Source organism: Phascolarctos cinereus, unplaced genomic scaffold (genome assembly GCF_003287225.1).
Source record: "Phascolarctos cinereus isolate Bilbo 61053 unplaced genomic scaffold, phaCin_HiC Scaffold_3;HRSCAF=262, whole genome shotgun sequence".
Taxonomy (NCBI): domain Eukaryota; kingdom Metazoa; phylum Chordata; class Mammalia; order Diprotodontia; family Phascolarctidae; genus Phascolarctos; species Phascolarctos cinereus.
Window position 1 is genome coordinate 75,306,207 of NW_027555736.1, and position 22,402 is coordinate 75,328,608.

General features: G+C 38.4%; 1 protein-coding gene across 1 annotated transcript in view; it reads left to right on the top strand.

The window, feature by feature from the left end:
- The window catches only part of TLL2 (tolloid like 2), a 163,757-nt gene that overhangs the window by 135,372 nt on the left and 5,983 nt on the right, over positions 1-22,402 (top strand). Inside the window, 8 exon segments of the mRNA XM_020997114.2 lie at positions 5,096-5,221; positions 7,336-7,496; positions 10,088-10,165; positions 10,167-10,269; positions 11,499-11,624; positions 15,653-15,780; positions 20,158-20,371; positions 21,616-21,866. Coding sequence (XP_020852773.1) covers positions 5,096-5,221; positions 7,336-7,496; positions 10,088-10,165; positions 10,167-10,269; positions 11,499-11,624; positions 15,653-15,780; positions 20,158-20,371; positions 21,616-21,866 — 1,187 coding nt within the window.

Sequence of the window (22,402 nt, forward strand, 5' to 3'; positions counted from 1 at the left end):
CTTGCTGATTTGGGAAATGATAGTAGCATTTGCTGGTTGGCAGTCCCCACCAACTAACATAAGAAAATAGCAACTGCTCTCCTAATACTGAGCCAGGTCCATCCAACTTCATGTCCTGCTACTGATGTGACAACAAGGGTATTTTGCAAAAATGCCTGATTCTTTCCAAGATGTTGCTTCAAAAGACTGCACACTTGCCTGAAACATCTCCAGCTTTCCCATACAACCCATGTAATTAATTGGGAATTGGGGGATTTGGGAATGGTTCCAAATTTCCATACTGATAGCTCCTCTTGGAAACTGGTAGATAAAGCACTAGGCTCCATCCCCATCCCTTACATCCTGTGAATTAAGATTGCATTTCACACTAGGAATTCTCCCTTGCCTTTCTCTGAGGTGCTGTCCCATCCTTACACCTGCACCCAACACATCCTTCTTCCTTGTCTTATCATTGGTGTTATGTGATTGCACCATAACTAGGAAGTTTCTTCTTTCGTTATACACCAGGTGGGCCTTGTTTTCCTGCTTTTGCTGCCAATACCATGGGAATAAAAAGCAGACAGAGATTTCTGTCATTAAAAACTAGGCCCCTAGTTAATTATTATTATTATTGCTATTATTCCTTCCCCAACTTATTCAGAATCACTGAATTTCTTTATTTTTTTAAAGATTCATTAATTTATTTATTTTTAGTTTTCAGCATTCACATCCACAAGATTTTGAGTCCCAAATTTTCTCCCCATCTCATCCCTCCCCCAACCCCAAGGCAATGTGCATTCTGAATACTCTTTCCCCTAATCTTTCCTCCCTTCTATCTCCCCCCCTTCTCTTATCCCCTTCCTCTTCTGTTTTTCTGTAGGGCAGTATAGATTTCTATACCCCATTGCCTGTATATCTTATTTCCCAGTTGCATGTGAAAACAAATTTTTAACATTTGTTTTTAAAACTTTGGGTTCCAAATTTTCTTCCTTCCTCACTCCCCACCCACCCTCATTGAGAAGGCAAGCAACTCGATACAGATTATGCTTATGCAAAACACTTCCATAGTAGTCATGCTGTGGAAAACTAACTATATTTCCCTTCATCCTATCCTGCCCCCCGTTTATTCTATTCTCTCTTTTGACCCTGTCCCTCCTCAGAAGTGTTTGCTTCTGATTACCCCCTCTCCTAATCTGCCCTCCCCTCTATCATCCCCCTGCTCTCTTATCCTCTTCCCCCCCCCCCATTTTCATGTAGGGTAAGATAGCTTTCCATACTTAGTTGAGTGAGAATCACTGAATTTCTAAGATAGATGAGATCAGGCATCATCTAGTCCAACTCGTACCTGACACTCATGGCTTAAAGACCTTCAATGAGGGGGAGACTCATTGCCTCCCAAAGTGATTTCATACATATATATATGTGTGTGTGTGTGTGTGTGTGTGTGTGTGTGTGTGTGTGTGTGTGTGAAGGTTTGTGTGTGTGTGTGTGTGTATGTATGTATATATACACACACACACATTTATTTTTCCTCAATTACATGTTAAAAAACAACTAGTCCAGTTTGGATGGAGGGTAGTGTTCATAAGGACAATAGTGTGATATGTAACTGAAGAATTTGTTGGGAGCCAAATTTTGCATGGCTTTGAATACCAGTATAAATAATTTTGACTTTATTTGGTAGGCGATCTGGAAAAAATTCTTGTTTGAAAAGTGACACAGTCAGAACTCCACATTTGGAAAAGGTATCTGGAAATAGTATGTAGAATAAAATAGAACAGGAGAGATTGGAACCAGGAAGACTAGTTAGAAGGCTACTATGCTCTGACCAGGTAAGGATCATTGAGGGCCTGAATGAGGGTGGTGGAAGTTGGAGTAAAAAGGAGGTGAGAATTGGTAAATGATTAAATGTAAGGATGGTTGCTGATCAGTAATGACTTATGTACTAGTAAGCCGCTCCTTCCTTTTGAAATAAAGTCAATTTCATTTTTTTCCTTCGTGGTAGTTTTCGGTGCTTACTTTTAGAACAAAGCATATATAGGCATGTGGTTTCTGAATGGCATGTGAGTCATCTCCTTTTTCGTTTCTTAGTCTTAGACCTTTAAAAAAATTTTATTATGAATTTAATAGTCAACAAACATTTCAACACATAAAGAACAATAACAGTATCATGTATGAATCTATGAACCTGTTAGTTTTAAAAATATATACATATTAAATTTAACAGGGTAGTAATAAAATTTCCATTTGTTTGTGTCCTCTTCTGAGCTTTTTGATTTCTCCTGAGTATTAAAATTTTTTTATGCTCTTTTCATTTGTTTATTCCTGTTACTACCCACTAATTTCTATCCACCTCCAGTAAAACCTATCCCTTTAACAATCAATATAGTCAAGCAAGTCAAATGTGGCCAAACCTGAAAATGTATGTCTTATTCTACACCTGTAGTTCATTACCTCTCTGCCAAGAGGCAGAGGACAGGCTTTGCCATTGTTCTTCTGGAGTCATGACTGGTCAGTGCATTGGCCAGAGTCCTGAGGTCTTTCAGAGTGGTTTTCTTTCACATCCTAGTAGTCCTTGTATAAATTACTGAACCATGTTTTCTAACGTATTTTAATCATTCCTTTCCTCTACCTACTGTTGCACTGAGGTATATTTTGACTTAGTTGGGATGACCATGTAGAATTCTTCAAAGACTTTCTCTCTGTTTATTCTTCACAGAATTTCTCTGTGTTGTTCTAAAATGTGTTTATTTATTTTGCCTCATTCTCTACAACAGATGTGGGCACATAAGCTGCAATTATCTTCCTGGTGGTGTTTTTGCTTAGGCTCACCATGAACCCAGCAAGACAAGATGACCGAGTGCCCTCCATGAAATGCCTCTTGTTGCCTCTGGGTACACAATGAAACCAACTCTTCTAGTTCCTTAATTTGCTTTTCTGAGGAGAACCCAGGAGCCATCTTTCCACTTAGATACAGCTTTCTCATATTCCCCAACTTCGTTAATAGCAAGAATGCTAATATGAATATTGTTCAGTTCTTCTAGTAGGCTTTCAACTTAGTGGTAGTCAGTTGGATACAATAATCATTTCTTAAGTGCTTAGTATGTTCCAGATGCTGCTGTGATAGAGAACCATTGAGGGGAGGGGGACATGACTAGAAGTATGCTTTTGGAAAAAAAAATCACCTTGGCCAGGTTAGAGGTTAGATACTTGAGGCAAGGATACTGGTTTTGCAGTAGTGTGGGGGTGGGAGGTGATGGGGGCTTGAAGCAGGGTAGTGGCTTTGTGAGGGAGAAAAACATGTCTGTGTGTCTCTGTAGAGAGATGGAGAAAGAGGGAGAGACAGAATATGTTGTGAAGACAGAATGACATGATTTGCCAAAGTATTGACTATGTGGGGTGAAACAGTGAAGAGTTGATGACACTGAGATCCCCAGTCTGGGTGTATGAGCAGAGTAAGAATGGCAGTTGTAGTTAGTTAGATAAAAATCTCACACTTAGAGTGTGGATAGTTTAATTTAAGTTTACAAATGATCTGAAAACTGTGATCTTTTTTTTAGCACCTTTTCCACTCCTCTGCTCCTGCAGAAGACAGGCTTACTGGAATGAGAGCCATTTAAATTTTTTCTGCAACTGCCATGGCCAATAAATCTGTACTTAGCTAGTCTGATCCTGGGGCGGCAGGTGCAGTCTGTCAGTGAGGCAAGTACTTGATGTCTTCTCGGCTTAGTCGTACCTGTCAGGGTTCGCAGTCCACTGGCCTAGACTTTGAGCACCTGACATCATTGCTGTATTATGAAAAGGCATTGGAGTATGACTTTAATAGAAATTACTTATTGAAAATTTAGATCAAACCTAGAGGGATGATGGGGACTGGATAGTGGTGCACTGATAAATGTTTAACAATTCCCCCCCACACATACGCAGGTCATGTTTTCTTCAGCAATCAGTAGTTTGATGGCTTTGTGATCTGATCAGTTTAGGTACCCCTTCCAATGATAAGGCTTGCAACCCATCTGCTCAAGCTGTCTATTTTCATGTGTTCCCATCAGGTCTCCAAGAGGGAGCCATTCAATGATTTGAGGGCCTTCTTCTAGTTCTCTTGGTTTGTTGGTTTGCTTTTGGATCCCAGTAGTACACAGGGACCGTCAGATATTATTTTTATCTTTATATGACTGGCCCATATGATTTTCTAGTTATAAAACTCTCCAATGCCATTCTTTATATCACGTCCCTAATTGAAGCTGCTTAATTTTAACTTTTAGGAGACTGTGACTCATAGCCATAAGGTATCAACGTAGATAGGGTTGTAGATGTCGAGCTAAAGGGCCCTCAGAAACCTAATAATAATAATAGTTAGCATTTACATAGTACTTTCTATGTGCCAGGAACTATGCTAAGCACTTCACAAATATTATCTCATTTGATCCTCACAAGAAACTTGAGAGGTAGGTACTGTTATTATCTTCATTTTACGGTTGAAGGAACTGAGGCAAACAAAGGTTGAGTGACTTGTCACAGCTAGTAATTATTTGTGACTAGATTTAACCCAGTTCTTTCTGACTCCAAGGCCAGCTCTATCCACTGGACCACCAAACTGCTTCTTCTGGCTCAGGGAAGTTAAGTCAACAAGCATTCATTTATTAAGCACTGATTGTATGATAGGTGCTGTCCTATTGAATGAATGGTTGAAGGTGACCTAGGTAGTAAATTGTCAGAGACAGAAGAATATTGATGTTAAAGGGAGAAATTTTGGATTCTTAAAAGAACTGTCCAATTTCCCAAAAATAAATGCAGGCTGCTTGTCTCCTCTTTCAATTCCAGACCCAACTCGTCCATTTGTACTGTCTATTCAAGATACCTGTATCTATCTCTTCTCTATTAATGGATGAATTCTATGGATTCAGTGATGCTACCTCTTATAATGGTTTCCAAAAGGGAAACTGGTAACATAGTTCTTGGGATTTCCCTTGAACTTTTCTTATTAGTGAAATTAATCTTAGTGATGCCCCATTGGTACTTGCTTCTGTGCTGCACTGGATGTGGACAAATATACAGAGCAAGGTCGATTAAGTTGGTGGATATGTAATGATAAATTACCTTGTTCTCCTAACAGAAGTTGATGAATGTTCCTGGCCAGATAAGAATGGGTGTGAACAGCGCTGCATGAACACACTGGGCAGCTACAAATGTGCTTGTGATCCTGGTTATGAACTGACGGCTGATAAGAAGACTTGTGAAGGTCAGTGGCTGGTAAAACTGTAATAGGAAGATGTTGAGGACAGAGGTATGGAGATGTTTAGTAGAAGTGTTCATTCTTCAATGGGAAGTTTTTTTAAAAAAATATTTTTAACATTTAAGAAAATTTTCCAAATTCCCTCCCCTGCACCCATTGAGAATGTAAGCAATATATCAATTATGTGAAATCATTTCCACATTAGCCATGTTGCAAAAGAAAGAAAGCAAGAAAAATAAAGTGAAAAATTATATTTCAATTTGTGCTTAAAGTTCATCAGATATCTCTGTGGAGGTGGATAGCATTTTTCATCATGAGTCCTTTGGAATTGTCTTGGATCATTTTATCAATCAGAGTAGTTAAGTCTTTAATAGTCGATTATTGTCACAATATTGTTCATGTACAATGATCTCCTAGTTCTGCTCACTTCATTGGGCATCAGTTCATATTGATCTTCCCAGATTTTTCTAAAACCATCCCCCTTGTTATTTCTTATAGCACTATAGTATTCCATCATAATCATATCCTGGAACTTGTTCGGTCATTCCCCAATTGATGAGCATCCTTTCAATTTCCGATTCTTTGCCATCACAAAAAGAGATGCTATGAATATTTTTGTACATATATACGTGTGTATATATATCTATATCTATATCTATATATATATGTCTATATATATATAGATATAGATATATATATAAAATGTCCTTTTCCTTTTTATTTGATCTCCTTGGAATACAGACCTAGTAGTGGTGTTGCTGGGTCAAAGGGTATGCATGGTCTTATAAACCTTAACTCAATTCTCATAGACCTAGCATGGCCTGTTCTGTATGCCAAGAGCATGATGCCACAATACTGTGTTCTTGTGGCTCTAGATATTATTAAATGACTTTCTCTATTCCAGAATTTTCTCTACCTTTCTATAACTCCTCCCTTCTCCTCCCCTCCCCAATTTTGGCATTACTCACAGGACCTCTGTAGATCTAGCTACACTCTTCTAATCCCAAGTTTTAGGTCCACACTTAGCCCTCTGATTGAATGTTGGGTTTGTTGGTGCTCCAACTATATTACTACATGACCACTTCTCCTTCTTCTTCCTTTCCTCCCCCCAATAAGCAAACAAAGAGATACAAAGGGGCCGAGAGGACAATGTTTCCAACGTCTCAAAAACACAGATGTTTTGGCCAGATACACACTTAGTCCATGTTTTATGCAAACTTATGCTCAAAAATCAGAATTCCACCAGGTTAACCCCAAACTTCCCAAGTGATAATCCTTTCTGTCTAGACTATTGTGTTAAAGAAGGAATAATCTTTTTCTTTGTCACCCCAGAAGGCAGGACTGGTCTGCCTAGGTGGAAGTTATAAGGATTTGTATCTTCCCTCAATGACATAACAAAGTTCCTAATGGTTAGAACCATCCAACAATGGACACATCCCTCCCAATTACCTTCTACCCCAGTGAGATAATAACAATAATAGCTGACATTTGTACAGTAATTTAGTGTTTGTCAAGCATTTAATATACCTCAATGTTATATAGTAGAAAGGATACTAACTATGGAATCAGAGTACCTGGGTTCAAATCCCATCTCTGACAGCTACTACCTATGTGATCTTAAATTTCTCTGGATCTTGGCTTCCTCACCTATAAAATGAAGGGGTTCTATTAGAGGGTCTCTGAGGTCCCTTCCAACTCTAACCCAAGGGTCCTATGTCCTTATTTGGTCCTCAGTAAGGCAGATGCTCTTAGTATCCGTCTCTTACAGATGAGGCAACCTAGATTCAGAAGATTTACTTGACTTGCCCCACAGCACACAGCTAGGAAGTGCGTGAGGTGGGATTCCAACTTAGACCTTCCCGGCTGCGAGTGTGGCTCTCTATCCACTATGCCATGTGGCTATAATCCATGGCTTGGGAGCCATGGGCTTTCTTCAAGAATTTCAAAAAATGGTAAATAAAATTTTTAAATGTGAACATCCAAAGAGGAGTTGGGGAGGGGTTAGATGAACCAGATTCAGATGACTCAACATTTGTTTTCCCTGAAGAACATGGAGAATGCCAACAGTCACTTGGAACATACGACTCAATGACAAATGTATTTGCTTTTCACCTCTGCAGTGGCTTGTGGTGGCTTCATGACCAAGCTTAATGGGACCATTACCAGCCCCGGATGGCCTAAAGAATACCCCACAAACAAAAACTGCGTGTGGCAAGTGGTGGCGCCAAGCCAGTACAGGATCTCCCTCCAGTTTGAAGTGTTTGAGCTGGAAGGCAATGATGTAAGTTCCTTCACTTTGAGCTGCTGGTGAATTATCCAAAGACCCAGAGCCAAAGCAGTCCCTGACATAGTTACAGGCAGGGAGTGATTCTTCCTTGGGATCCAGCAGAGAGGTCCTGTTGAGTTTTTTTGACATTGGGATCTGGATTTCATTGCATTCTCTTAGGATGACTCTTGTCATCCACATACTCCCTCACTATGAGTTCTCTTGACTGGTTTTTAGTGCACCACTAGTGCAGGGAAACTCTTAAGTAGAAAATCAGCGAAGGAATATAGGAGACAAGACATTGCCCAAAGGAGAGAACAAGTACACTGGGGCCCAGCATTGCATGGGGTAGGTGTTCTGTGAAAGAAGGAGGACTCTAACTCCAGCATGTGGACTCTGGCATCCAGATGTGAGAAGGAATGGAAAGAATGAGCTTTACCTTAGCTGGAATAATATCTTGCACATATCTTCTGGTCGTACATTTTGAATCAGAGGAGACCCCAGGAGCCGTGTAATCCTACCCAGAAATGTTAAGTGATTTGCCCATAGTCACAGAAACAAAGAGTAACAGATCTGAGATTCAAACTCAGGTCTCCTGTGGTACTCCAAATCCACCTTTCTTTTGCTTTTTTTCCCCAGTTGAATTATTAACATTCAAGAAAGACACAAGACTTCAACCTCTTAGGACACAGGCCAGAGTAAAAGGTGGGGTTAATACTTGTCCTGTAGCCAGAGGGCTGAGCACAATGAGTAGGCATTGACCAGATTTCCATGTCCAAGATGACTTCAGGACTCCCTACAGAGCTGAACAGGAAGTCAGACTTGTGTTCAGATTTCTGCTCTGCTGCTGAGAGAATCAGAGATTTGGAACTCGAGGTCACCTTAGGGGTCATCTAGTCTACCACTCACTCTCTTAATTTACGAATGAAAAAGCTGAGACCCAACAAGGTTAAGTTTGCCCGAGGTCACACAGAGGTCAAATGGCAGAACTGGGATTTGAACCCAGGTCCTCTGATTCCCAAATCCAGTGCTCTTTCCACTGTACACAATTCCATCTCTTTATTTTCTTTTTGATTTTTTAAAATAAATTTATTAATTTATTTTTCCTTTTCAACATTCACTTACATAAAATTTTGAGTTCCAAATTTTCTCCCCATCTCTCTTTTCCTCCCACCCCAAGAGAGCGTGCAATTTGATATAGGCTCTACATATACATTCATATTGAACCTATTTTCACATTAGTCATGTTGTAAAGAATTACAGCCAACGGGAGAAACCACGAAAAAGAAGAAACAAACAAAAAAGGAAAAGAAAAAAGAGAGCAAATAGTATGCTTTGATCTACATTCAGACTCCATAGTTCTTTTTCTGAATGTGGACAGCATTTTCCATCATGAGTCCTTTGGAGTTGTCTTGGATCCTTGCATACAATTCCATTTCTAAGGTTTTTTCTGCCTCTAATCTTATGGTCCTGCTTCTGCCCATCTCCATGTGTCAAATGAAGAAGCTGAAGTAATTGGTCATTAAAATCTCTTCTAGCTCTGAATTCTCTGGTCTCTTGGCAGTGAGGAATCCTATAACCAAGAAAGCTGCATTAACTACTGAGGCATGCCTCTAATCAGACATGTGACTCCTTCACAGTGCCTTGCACATGGCAGTGTGATAGGACAATTTCTGGCTTAACTTTCTTAGTACCATTTACTTAAGATAAGCCTGTCACATAGTTAGCTAGAGTCTGCAAAATCCAGCTTGAGGTATCAGCTCCAGGTCCAACGTTAACTGTCTAGTTTCCTGTTTTACCTGATAAGGATCTTCCCCTTCTGCCATCTGTTCTTTGGTCTGTGAGTCGTTATTGTTCTTTGTAATTCCACTGTGCTCATCCTTCGTATGTAACCAAAACCTATATATGATTGCTGAAATTGAGCTCTGGACTCACTGATTTTTTTGTTCAGTGATCTGGCATTCTGCAGTAATATACTGCAGTCTTCCTGTAGCTTGATGTCGTTGATTGTACGATTAGCAGCAGTGCCAATGGACAGATCCTTGGCCACTGTTTGGCACTTAATGTCTATTGCATTGAATTGGATTCCATGGACAAATATTTGGGACTGCCCAATAAAATGATGATAAAAATGATGACAAGCTCTTCTGGCAGAGAGATCAGAGATCCCACCATCACGTGCATTTTAGTTAGAGAATTCATGTCAGAACACATATCATTCATTACTGTGATGCCTGAGGCTGTTAGAGCCCAGTCAAGCAGCTAGGTTTGGATATTTCAGGCAGAGGTAATTTGGCTTCAGGATACCTTGCCTGAAGACTTCCCTGAACTTTCATTATGAGGTGGAGGGACCCCTGGGTTCTCAAAGGCAGTACCAGGGTTCTTGTAGGGTCCTACCTAATTTGCAGTTCAAGAATTTGCCCAGCTAATTTCAGAGAAGCTGGGCCCTAAGGAATAACACAGGGCTTTTATTTGCTTCTTTTTGCTGTGGCAACTCATGATGAAGGTCTACTAAGGTGTGGAAGGGCTGCAATCTGTGTTGGTGAAAGGAACAGCAGTAGAGAGTAGGTGAGAGTGGTCAGAAGTATCTCTCTCCTCTCTTGCAGGTTTGTAAATATGATTATGTGGAGATCCGAAGTGGGTTGTCCTCTGACTCCAAGCTTCATGGAAAGTTTTGTGGCTCCTGAGAAACCAGAGGTGATTACCTCCCAAAGCAACAACATGAGAGTGGAGTTCAAATCAGACAACACTGTTTCTAAACGTGGCTTCAAAGCCCACTTCTTCTCAGGTATGTGGCTGTTTCAGAGATAGGGATTCTACTCCTAAGAATACAGGAAGTTTTAGATAAGAAGGGGGTGGGGGAGGGAACTCCAGATAAGGAAACTTCATGAGCAAAGACATGGAGGTGGGAATGAGCATGTTATACTGGTCGGACAGTAAGACAGCTATATTCCTATGTTGAGTAATACAAAATGAGGTGTGATAGGTGGGGTGGGGCTAGAATGCCAAACTCAAGCAACGTATCAATCGAGAAGCAATTATAGGTTCTTACTATGTGCCTAGCACTATGCTAAATGCTGGAGATACAAAGAAGAAATGAAAACAGTCCCTATTCTCAGGGAGTTGACATTTTAATAGGGAAAACAACGTGCTTTATAGACTCATAGAATCATAGATTTAGAGTTGCAGGGGTAGAGGGGGATGGGTTTGTGTAACAGACAATCATAAGCAATGATAGGTTCTTGGGTAGGGAATGGTATGGTAGAAGTAGTGTTTTAGGAAAACTAGTCTGGTGGAGCTGTTGGAGGAGAGGAGGTGGGAGAATCTGGTATTGAGGAAAAGCACAGCTGGGTAGAAGGAGAGAAAATATTGGCACTTGAATGGGCTTTCTAGTTTCTGAAGGCCAAGGATGAGTGGCAGGGGTTGGTCAATCAGTGAACAATCCTAAGCAGAGATTCAAGGGTGGTAGGGGATACAACCCTACCACTACAGATTATCATCAGATTAGTAACCTATTGAAAAGCTTTAAAAATTCTTTGAATGGGTGTGGGGGATATGGTGGTCCATGAGTGTAGGTGTGGAAGCTTGCATACATGTCAGATTTTTTTTTTAATGTATTGATTAGTTTTGCTAATTTTTTTTCTGTTCCTCTTTTTATTCTTTAAAAAAAACCCAAAACTTTGTTGTGTGGGATGGTATTTTTGGAAAGAGAAGGGAAAGAATCCAGAGCGAAATTCAGGCTATGTAAAAAATAAAAGAGATCAATGAAAATCTATCTTAAAAAGAAATTCTTGAAACTTACACAAACAAGTACAAATGAACATGATACAAATACATATTGAGTATACATTGAACAAAGGAAGGAGATAAAGTAATAAATAGGGCCTGTTGAGAGTAACCAGGGTAGACTTTCTGGAGGATATCAGTTTCGAATAGAGTTTTAAAAAGTTTGGGATGGTTCATAAATGGGCAGTTCAGTCTCATTCTCCTCTTGGAAATGCACACTTTCCTCTCCAGACAAGGATGAATGCTCTAAGGACAATGGTGGGTGTCAACATGAATGCATCAACACATTTGGAAGCTATGTTTGCCAGTGTAAAAATGGGTTTGTGCTACATGAGAATGGCCATGACTGCAAAGAAGGTGAGTTCTCTTACCATTTCTTTTTTTTTTTTTGCATTTTTTTGATTTTTTTCAATTAACAAGCATTTGTTTTCTCCTCCTATATATATAATTAAGATCATCATCCACCTAAATTAAATGCCATATGGAGATAGGAAAGGGTATCTAGAACTTCCGTAGCTACTGTAGATTCTGAAGGTTCTCCATGGAACAGATCTAGAGAGGGGAGAACAAGGAGAAATGAAATCTTTACCAGAAAGTCCTCTTCCAGGATTAGGGTCAATGGAGGACCCAGAAAGAAGAAACAGAAAAGGGTTCAGAGTCATTATAACTGTTCCATCTATCACTATAGTCATTGCCAATGAGTGCCATTTAAGTTCCAATTAACAGAGACAAATCAAAGGAAGGGGATAGTCAAATGAGTATGCCCATCACATCTTCTTTTCCAAATGCAGGCTACTACTAAAGCTATGAGCAGGCTTTAGCCACCAAGGTTGGAATGCCAGCTTTGAGACTTAAGAGTTGGAGTCCAATGCTAATGTAGAGAGATGGAGCACTGGATCAAACATACAGATTCTTCATTGACTGTTCACTATTCATTCCCATACGTGGTTGGTAAGGTGTGTGCACCATAAAATCTGCCTAAGTCACACTCTTTGCTCAAACTCAAGGCTTAACACTTAAAATTGCTTAAGTTATTACTGGTTTTTATAAATTGTGCTATGGTGACTAATAATAAATAATAATAATAAATAATAATAACAATAATAATACCAGCAACTGACATTTACCTGGCACTTTTAAGGCCTGCAAAGTACTTAATAGATATAATCTGCTGCAGCTTCACTCCCCTACCCTATTAGGATCAGGCATGAGAATGTAGATAAGATGGTATTCCTGTCACTGCCATATTCATTGCATGAGGGGAAGAAAGTCTTAAAGTCTCCTCTTAAACCAAAGATCATCTTCCTCTTGAGATATTCTTTAAAAAGGAAAAAAAAAACAGAAAAAGTAAGGGCAACAGAGCTCATCTGGAAAAAAAGAGTAAGTCAAAGAAAGGTTAGGGGATCTGCAACATACGTGATGGAAGATATATCAAAATATTTTTTAAAATTGGATAATAAATGCAGTAAAGGATTTAAGGAAAGGTTCTAATTCTTAAAAAAAATAACAAAGGAAGACTAAAAGGAGTAATTTACAAAAATGCAAAACAAAGAATGAAAAGCTTCAATGGAAAAAGTGAAGGTCGGAGGAAGAGTAATTGCATAAATATTGGTGAGTAATAATAGAGGGCATTCATATAATTCTTTAAAGTTTTCAAAGTGCTTTATATACATTATTTCATCCTCATAACAATCCTGTGAGGTAAGGACTACAGGTATTATTACCCCCATTTTACAGGTGAGGTACAGAGAGGTTAAATGACTTGTTTATACTCACACAGCCAGTAAATGTCAGAGGCTATATTAGAAATCAAGTTTCTCCTGATTTAAGTTAATGATCTCTCAACTATGCCATGTTGCCTTTTCAAAACAACAATAAAAGAACAAGCCCATAATATCATAGAATTTAAAAAATTAATTCATGACAATATAGAATCGAATTGTAGACCTAAAATTAGATAGAGGAATTCAAGCATCAGATTAATTGGGATCCCAGAGAGAACAAGAAAAAATACTTCATGTTGGAAGAAATAATCAAGGGAAAAGTTTTGAAGAATGCACAAGAAGAGATATCAATCCATGAGTGGAGAAAATTCATATGACCTCATCATAGAAAAATCCAAAACCCAAGCCTCTAAGAGGCATAATTTTAAATTTCAAAATGATAAAGAAAAAAGAAAGAAAAAAAAGAACTCATATATGATAAAGTACAAATTAGAATGTCCTCAGATTTTTAAATATATATATATATATTTAATTAAATATTTACCAACCACATTAATATTTTTTAACATTAATTTTAAAAAAATTTGAGCTCCAATTCTCTCCCTCCCTTCCACCCCTACTACATCCCGTGCTCCCATATTTTTAAGCAATCATACAAGGAAGAATGTATTTAGTTTTTTTTTAAAGGACATATATATAAAAAGATCAGATTAGATGGAACCAAGAATTACTAATCACATACACTTAAATATTTTATTTGAAACAGAACACTTAAATATTAAATATACCTCAAAGAAGTATTGAAAAAAACATTCAATGACAAAAAAACTTACAGAAGTTGAAGGAAGCTTCATGTTATCAAGTCAAAAAGTTATCAAAGATAATAGTAGGATTATGTAAACCTATCATTACCTCTAGTTAAGAATATAAAACTATGTAATCTTTTGCACATTAAATGGGAACAAGTAAGAATTTGAGATAAAATGTGTATTATTATTAATGAAAAATAAAATTTAAAATATCCTTAAAGTTATAAATTAGAAGACATTTAAGTGGAATAAAAAGCAATAGAAAAGAAAAGAGAAGAAAAAGAGAGAAATGGATGATTCCCAAAGGACAACTCCTAACTTTAACTAAAAGTCAGTCAAGTCTCCAGGAATCACACATAGCTAATAGCTTAAAAATAAAATGTTAATTAACTAGTTCAAAATTATTAATAATTTAAAGCATTAATTAATTTAAAAGTAGAAATAATTATGGGAAAATAAGATGGATTTACAACCTAGATTATAGAAAAATGAGACAGATTTACAACTTAAATAATATTAAGAACAAAACTCGAAAAAAATATTGGAAGATCAATTCAATTTGGTAAACATTTATTAAGTGCTTATTATATTCAAGGCATTGTTCCAATGATACTTTTTTATTTCACATTGTTCCAGGGATGCAAACAAAATAAATGACACTTTTTTATTTCAGAGAAATTATACTCTTACATTCTAAGTAGAATTTAATATAGATATTAAATATAAAGTACCTGAATTCACCTATTAAAAGGAAAAGAATTGCAACTTGAATTAAAAACAAAATCTATCAATATGTTGTTTACGAGAAACACATTTAATACAGAAAGATATAGCTTAATATTAAAAGATTTGTGTAAACGAGTTCATGAAATTGCTCATTCAGAAAAAGTAGGAGTGGTCATATTGATATCAGAAAAAGTTTAATTTAAACCAGAAAGCATCAAGACAGAGGTTAAGTGTGTCATATAATGTTAAGATTAACTTTAAATAAAGAGTACGTAAGTATGTTTAATTTATACACACCCAAGGTTTTGGTAGTTAAATAAAAATTAATAATGCTATAAGAGGAAAAAGAAAAAAAATAGGAAACTACAATGTTATTAAGATATGATAAATGCAACAAATAATATAAAATAAATAATAGTTGTGGAGTGTTTGATAAGCTGGAATTAATTTATCTATGGAGAGAAATAAATGAATGAAACAGCAAATACACCTTTTTTTTTTTCAAGTGCACATGGAACTCTCAAAATCTATCATATACATGGATATAAAAAAGCTCTGAAAAATTCTTACATGTGGGTTAGTTTTATTACTGCCTTTCATTCCTGAGAAGAATGATCTTACAGAGCACTCCAATTCAACAAACATTTATTATCAATTGTTTGGAAGGTGAGAGTTAGTATTGTATAATAAATAGCTAGCCTGAGAGTCAGGAAAACCTGGAGTTGAGTCCCAACACTGACTCATACAAGCTATGTGACCCTACACAAGTGACTGAAACTCTGTGCCTCTCAAGATATTCTATTATAACTTACAGAATAATTGTGAATCTGCATTGGCAGAAGGAATTAACTCATTGGACTTCCAGCCCTCCCACTTCAATGAAATCACAGGTTCAGAACAAAAATAAAATTTTAATCTTACTAATACAAATTCAATCATCTTTCAGATACCACTTTACATATAAACACAATATAAAACAGAATATGATAAATACATAGGAGAGACAAACACAAAGTACAATGAGAAATCCTGGGAGGAAGAAATTAAAAAGAGGATGAATCTTGCAGGAAATCATCTTTGTATCAGTCGGTGCTTTCCTTGAACTGATTATGTCCCTTTTTTCTAGCTGGCTGTGAGCACAAGATAAACAGTGCCGAAGGAATGATGGCCAGTCCCAACTGGCCTGATAAATATCCCAGCCGAAAAGAGTGTACATGGAATATTTCCTCCACTCCTGGTCATCGGGTAAAAATTGTGAGTTGCTTCTATTGTTTGGAAAATACCAACCAGAGAAATCTGCTGTTTTATTTGAAGTGAAATTTTTATGTCAAGCGCATGGTTTAAGTCCTATGAGTAGCATTCTCTAAGCTACACACCAAGAAAGTGTGGTGATTGGAAGTATGAAAGCTAGGATTGAAGATAGTTCTGGAATCAAGTGCTGGCTTTGCCACATACTTTATGATTCTTTTCCTCTTTGCTACATCTATGCATTCTTTTGAATCATTCACGTAAAATAAGTCTCATATTGCCAACTCATCTGTTTTAATACTTCTAAATATTAAAAAAAAAACCCTCTTCTGATCCTCAGGATTAGCAGAATGTCAAGGAGGAGGATGGGTGTCTCTGAGAATTTTATTCTCGTAATAGTGAATGTTTATATAGCACTTATTATGTGCTAGGCACTATACTAAGCACTTTACACATATTATCTCATTTGATCCTCACAATAACCCTGGGAGGTAGGTGCTGTTATTATCTCCATTTTACAGTTGAAAAAACTGAGGCAAACAGGGGTTAAGTGACTTGACCAGGGTCATACAACTGATAAGTATCTGAAGCTGGATTTGAACTCAGGTCTTCCTAACTCTAAACCCAGTGCTCTATCCATTGTGCCCCACAACTACCTCTAAATGGAGGAGAAACAAGGAAAAAGAACAGGAACAAGAAATGACATTGGGTAGAGGGGGGATAATCTTTACAACTATAACATTGATATCAGTGACTTATTATCCTTGTAGGACAGGTAGAGAGGGATGTAGAAAGGGATAGGCAATTCTGTAGGACTGAAAGTTCCTTATCCAGAATAGTAATAAGAATGTCTCAAGTCTGTATAGCATTTTATAGTTTTCAAAACACTTTCATTTGCATTATCTTATTTGATCCTATCAATAACCCTGGGAAGTAACAGAACAGGTAATCCTCTCCATTTTACAGATGAGGAAACTGAGAGCCATCATGTCACAACTTGTTGGATTCTCTTTCTCTCAGGACAGGTTTCCCCAGTGAGTTCATTCCAAAGAAGCAGACCATTGTCTATCCAGGAATAGGCCCATAATAGTCACTGAATATTGTCTTAGCCTGAGGAAATATTATTGATTTTGAGGCCTTGTCTCTGCCATGGTGATGACACACTTTCCCATACTTAGAGTGTTGTTGCTGTGTTTTTTGGGAAAACACTTAGTGTTTAATAGGTTCTCATTTGCATGTGATTTGCCCTTTCCTTCTTTTTCTACCCCACCACAAAATCCTCTGGCATTCAAAGCCCTTCATAACCTAATCTTTTCTCCCCCATACCTCTCCAGTCTTCTTTCACCTTATTCCTCACTATGTTTTCTTCCATCCAGTGATGCTGGCCTCCTGGCTGTTCCATAAACAAGACACTCCATCTCTTGGCTCTGGGCATTGTCTCTGGCTGTCCCCCATGACTGGAATGCTCTCTCTGCCCATCTCTGCCCACCACCTTCCTTTAAGTACCAACTAAAACCCTATGTTCTATAGGAAGCCTTTCCCAATTCCTCTTAATTCTAGTGCTTTCCCTCTCTTAATTATTCCCCATTTATCCTATATCTAGCTTGCTTTGTATATTTTTATTTGTATGTTAGATTGTAAGCTCCTCTTTTGGTATCCCCAGCACTTAGCATAGTGCCTGGCACATAGTAAGTACATAGTAAACGCTATTTGACTGCGGTAGGAATCTAACAGCTTGAAGAATCCTTAATAGCCTTGTCCATAATATCGGTGAGAATAGGTTTTATAGACCTGGAGTCTGGAAACCTGGGCTCAAATCCCCCTGCAACACTCACTAGCTGTTGGGATCACGGGTGAGTCATTGAACCACTCAGAGATTTCCTTCAGTGTAAAGTGGGAATAATAACATTTAACACTGCCTACCTTGTTATGAAGAGAGCACTTGGCAAACTTTAAAGCACCATATAATAATAATGATGATGAATAAAAATATATAATGAAATAATTAAAAATAAATGAATAAACATCACTACAAAGTGTGTTCCTCATAATAACCCTCTGAGGTAAGTGGTACAAATGTTACTGTTCTGATTTTTAAAAATTAGATGAAGAAGCTCAGCACAGAGAACAACAGGTTTTTCAAGGGCTTTTAGATGTCAGCTGTAGGATCTGAACCCTGGTTACTCCTGACTCCAAGTCCAACACCCTATGCCATATTGGATTTTGGGGCAGATGGACCAGAAGGAAGACAGAGGAGTTGTAGTGGCTTTCCCACGTTCTCCTTAGAAGGTTTAAAGAAATGGATATGTGCTAGCTAAACATAATCAGCCTTCAAGTACTGTTGTTCCCTTTGGACAAAGGCCCTTGATGGAGGGAGATTGATGTTAGCAGATCAACGTGATGTAGGTGGGGCCATCAGGGTAGTCATGACTTGGTGGTGAGGGGCCAGAAGGAAGCATGACGTTGTATGAGGCCGCAGGGTGGCAGGAAGCGTGTCCTAGGTTCGGAGTCACATATTGGCATTTTAGGAGTCCTGAGATCCAAGGGCTAGAGGACATAAAATCAGGCAAGAGTCCAGGGCATCAGGCATTATTATTATTGTTGTTGTTGTTATTATTATTATTATTATTATTATTATTGATGATGATGATGATGATGATAGTGATATTTGATTTTTATAGCACTTTAAAGTTTGCAAACCACCTAACATACATTATTACTTCACTTGATCCTTGTAACAATCTGGTGGTATAGGTGCTGTTATTACTCCATTTTATAGAGGAGGAAAATGAAGTTGAGAGAGGCTGTGACTCACCCATGGTCATACAACTAGTAAGAGTCAAAAGTAGAATTCAAGCCCAAGTCTTAGAGCCTTTCCACCATATGGACTTGGAGTTATAGATGGATTTAGAGCCATAGAAACTGGCATTTCTCAGTTTCACTTGATGAGTATAGCCTATGTGCTAGCTAGGAATATTTGGAGGGTTGATAATTGTAGCCCCCCACCTTGGACTTCTGCATAAGCTTCTACTATGGACAGTTCCCTGTTGATGCTAGACAGGGAAAGAGCTGAGCTGCTTCTCAGAGGCCTCAGCATGTAGTCACTAGTTTGCTAAAACCTATAATCTGAATTAAAATGATCTGCAGGAGGATAGAATTTAAGAAATTTCCTTGTGTCTTTTTTTAGCTAGTCTCCTGTGAATGGATCTAACCCTCAGATCATTCTGAAGTCCACAAACATGAGGGGATAAATGGGATTCTTTTTGAGTTATGATTGGACTAGGTAGCTACTAAAGTCCCTTCCAGTGCTGAAATACTGTGATTCTGTGACTCTACAGATGTTTTTCCATTACTGAAATTCATTGAGTGCCCCCACTGTTTTATCTCTACTAGGTATGTGTGGAAACTGGCCTTCTCTTCTGCTAACCAAGATCAGAGGTCCTGGATAACCACCTTCCTGTTTCCCTTTTCTACCTTCTCCTCTTCCCCCTGTTTCTTCATTTGACATTCCTTGACTTCCCACCCTGACCTGCTCCTTTCCCCATCCTCTAGCCTTATTGTTTCTCCTAGCCACACTGATCAGTCTCCTACTGCTCCTTGGTCTGAATGCTTCCTCTATCATCTCTCTATTCCTTTGTCAGTGGCTACTCCTTTCTTTTCCTCCCTTACTATACCTCTGATTCCCAGTTCTCTCCCTATGCCTCTTCAATCTAATATACTCTATATCACCTCCCATCTTCATCGTGGACCGTGTCCTGTAGGTCCCACAGACAGCGTTTGTTAGCATATCTTGGAGGACAACCTGTAGCAATTTGCCTGGTGTCTGTTATGTAACCTGATTTTTTTATGCTTCTTGAGGAGGGCAGTAGGGGAAAAGAGTGACTCATCTATCTTGTTAAATTTGTCTAGTAGCCTATAGCAGGAGGGATTTTCTTTTTCTGCTTCTGGAAGGTAATCTGTCACTCTGGGATATAAGCTTTGGGGGACTATCCATTGAAAGAGAACAGTAGTGTTGTATTGTGGTATAATCTCCTTGGAGGCAGGGATTGGTCATTTATATCTTTCTATTCCCAGTGCCTAGCATGGTGCCTGACATACTGCAACTGTTTAATAAATGGCTATTCATTCCTCTCTTGCTTGTTTCTTACCACTCTGTCTAAACTGAATGACCCATGGAGATGAGCTACTTACCCAAAATAAGTTGGGCTTTTTCCCATGGTGCTAGGCCAAGAGCCCAGGGCTGGGAGGCCATTGCTTCTCCCTCCCATTCTCCAGACACTACAAAAGTGAAGTAAACAAGGGCTGGTCGCATGTTGGACCTCTGGACTCAAGCTTTTGGAGGTGACCTGACCTTTGCCTGGCTTCTTCTTTTCTGTCTCATAGACTTTTAATGAATTTGAAATTGAGCAGCACCAGGAATGCGCCTATGATCACCTGGAACTGTATGATGGACCCAACAGCAAGTCCCCGATCCTCGGCCGTTTCTGTGGCAGCAAGAAGCCGGATCCTGTGGTGGCTTCTACAAACAGGATGTTTCTCAAATTCTATTCTGATGCTTCAGTGCAGAGGAAAGGTTTCCAAGCAAGGCATAGCACAGGTACACTGGGTTATTAGCTGTCTTTATGGGACAGACAACATTAAACTTTCTGATTATGCCATCACTCTCTCAGCCTTCTTCTACTCCAACCACCTCCTCAGCTCAATTTCAGCCTCATAGTCCCACCTTCCCCCTGAGTGATCCATCCACAAATCCCAGAAAGGAGTCATGTGAACACTTATGTTCTTGTCTTGGATTCAGGAAGCCCGAGGTTTATGTCCAAATTCAGACACTTAATAACTATGAGTTATTGTTTCTTTACAACTCTGTCTAAATTGAATGACCTATCTTGGTCATGCTTGGTCATCAAGAATGACCCTTGGCAAGTACCTTAATCTCTCTGGGTCTCAGTTTCCTCGTCTGTAACATGAGAAGTTTACATAGCAGATAGGGTATTGGAGTTTGAATGTTGCCTCAGAAACTCACTAACTTATTAGCTTCCTGACCTTGGGCGAATCAGTTAACGTCTCTGCCTCAGACTCCTCATCTGTTAAACAAGAGGCTAAACCTAATGGCTCCCAATATTCCTTCCAACTTTAGTCTATGATCCCATGCCTTTATTTAGTTTTAGAATTTAGTTTAATTCTTTTCAATGAACAAAAATCTGTTTTCTCTCCCTCCCAACCTTCTTATCCCATTAAAAATGTATTTTTAAAAAAAGAACCCTTGTAACAAATATTTATAGTCAAGCAAAACTAATTCCCACATTGTCTTTGTCACAAAATAGATGTTTCAGTTTGCACCTTGAGTTCATCATCTCTCTGTTGGGTGGTGGGTAGCATGCTTTAATTGTCAGTCCTCCAGAATCATGGTCATTCATTGCATTGATCAGAGTCCTAAAATTTTTCAAGGTTGTTTATCTTTGCAATGTTGTTATTATTATATAAATTGTTTGCCTTATTCTGCTCACTTCAATCTGCATGTTTCTACAGATCTACCTAGGTTTCATATAATTTTCCCTTTCCTCATTTCTTAATAACATGATAATATTCCATTTAATTTACATGCCATAATTTGTTTACCCATCCCCCAATTGCTGGGTACCCTTTTAGATTCCATTTCTTTGCTTTCACAATTAGAGCTGCTGTGAATATTTTTGTAAACAGGTCCTTCTCTTCTTTCTTTGATCTCTTTGAGGCAGATCCCATTCCTTCATTGACCTGCCTTTACCCATAACTCAGGCGAAGAGCTAAGGCAGGGACAAGAATCATAATGAATCATAATGGGTTGTATCTTTACTCCAGAGTGTGGTGGCCGGCTGAAGGCAGAAGTCCAGACCAAGGACCTCTATTCCCATGCCCAGTTTGGTGACAACAATTATTCCGGGCAGTCTCATTGTGAATGGGTTATTGCAGCAGAGGATGGCTATGGTGTGGAATTAATATTCCAGACATTTGAAGTCGAAGAGGAAGCAGACTGTGGGTATGATTACATGGAAGCCTTTGATGGCTACGACAGTACAGCACCGAGGCTGGGCAGATTCTGTGGCTCTGGGGTAAGTCCCAGACATGAAAGTCCTGAGCCAGAGCATCCTCTGGCCAATGGCAGGGTAACAGCATTGGAGAAGAATGTGGATTGGCATTTTGGGAGGCAGATGGATTTGGTGCAGATTGATGGTAATTAAATTCAATTATCTTAGGCAAATAGAAGTAAGGACTATTGGAAGTAAAATTCACTTGAAACTAGAGCCATAAGATGGAAACTAGTACAAGAATTTAGACAGTGTCAGGTTTTGAGAATCAAGACTGGATGTTGACCATGTGTACTGGTCTCAGTAAATATTCTTAAAATTTTTCTCCTTCTGTACTACATGAAGTATAGAATATTATTATTGTTCTTGGTGTGGCTCTATTCTTAGAGACAGCAAGAGTTTTTTTGTTTTGTTTTGATTTTTTTTTTTTAATAAAATGGGCCAATTATTTTGTTGCCTTTAAGACCAAATTTATTTACCTCTGCCTTTGGCCACACTCCTGAATATAAACAAACTTTGTTCAGACTCAAGTAAAAAACCTTTATTAGAAGAGTATAAAC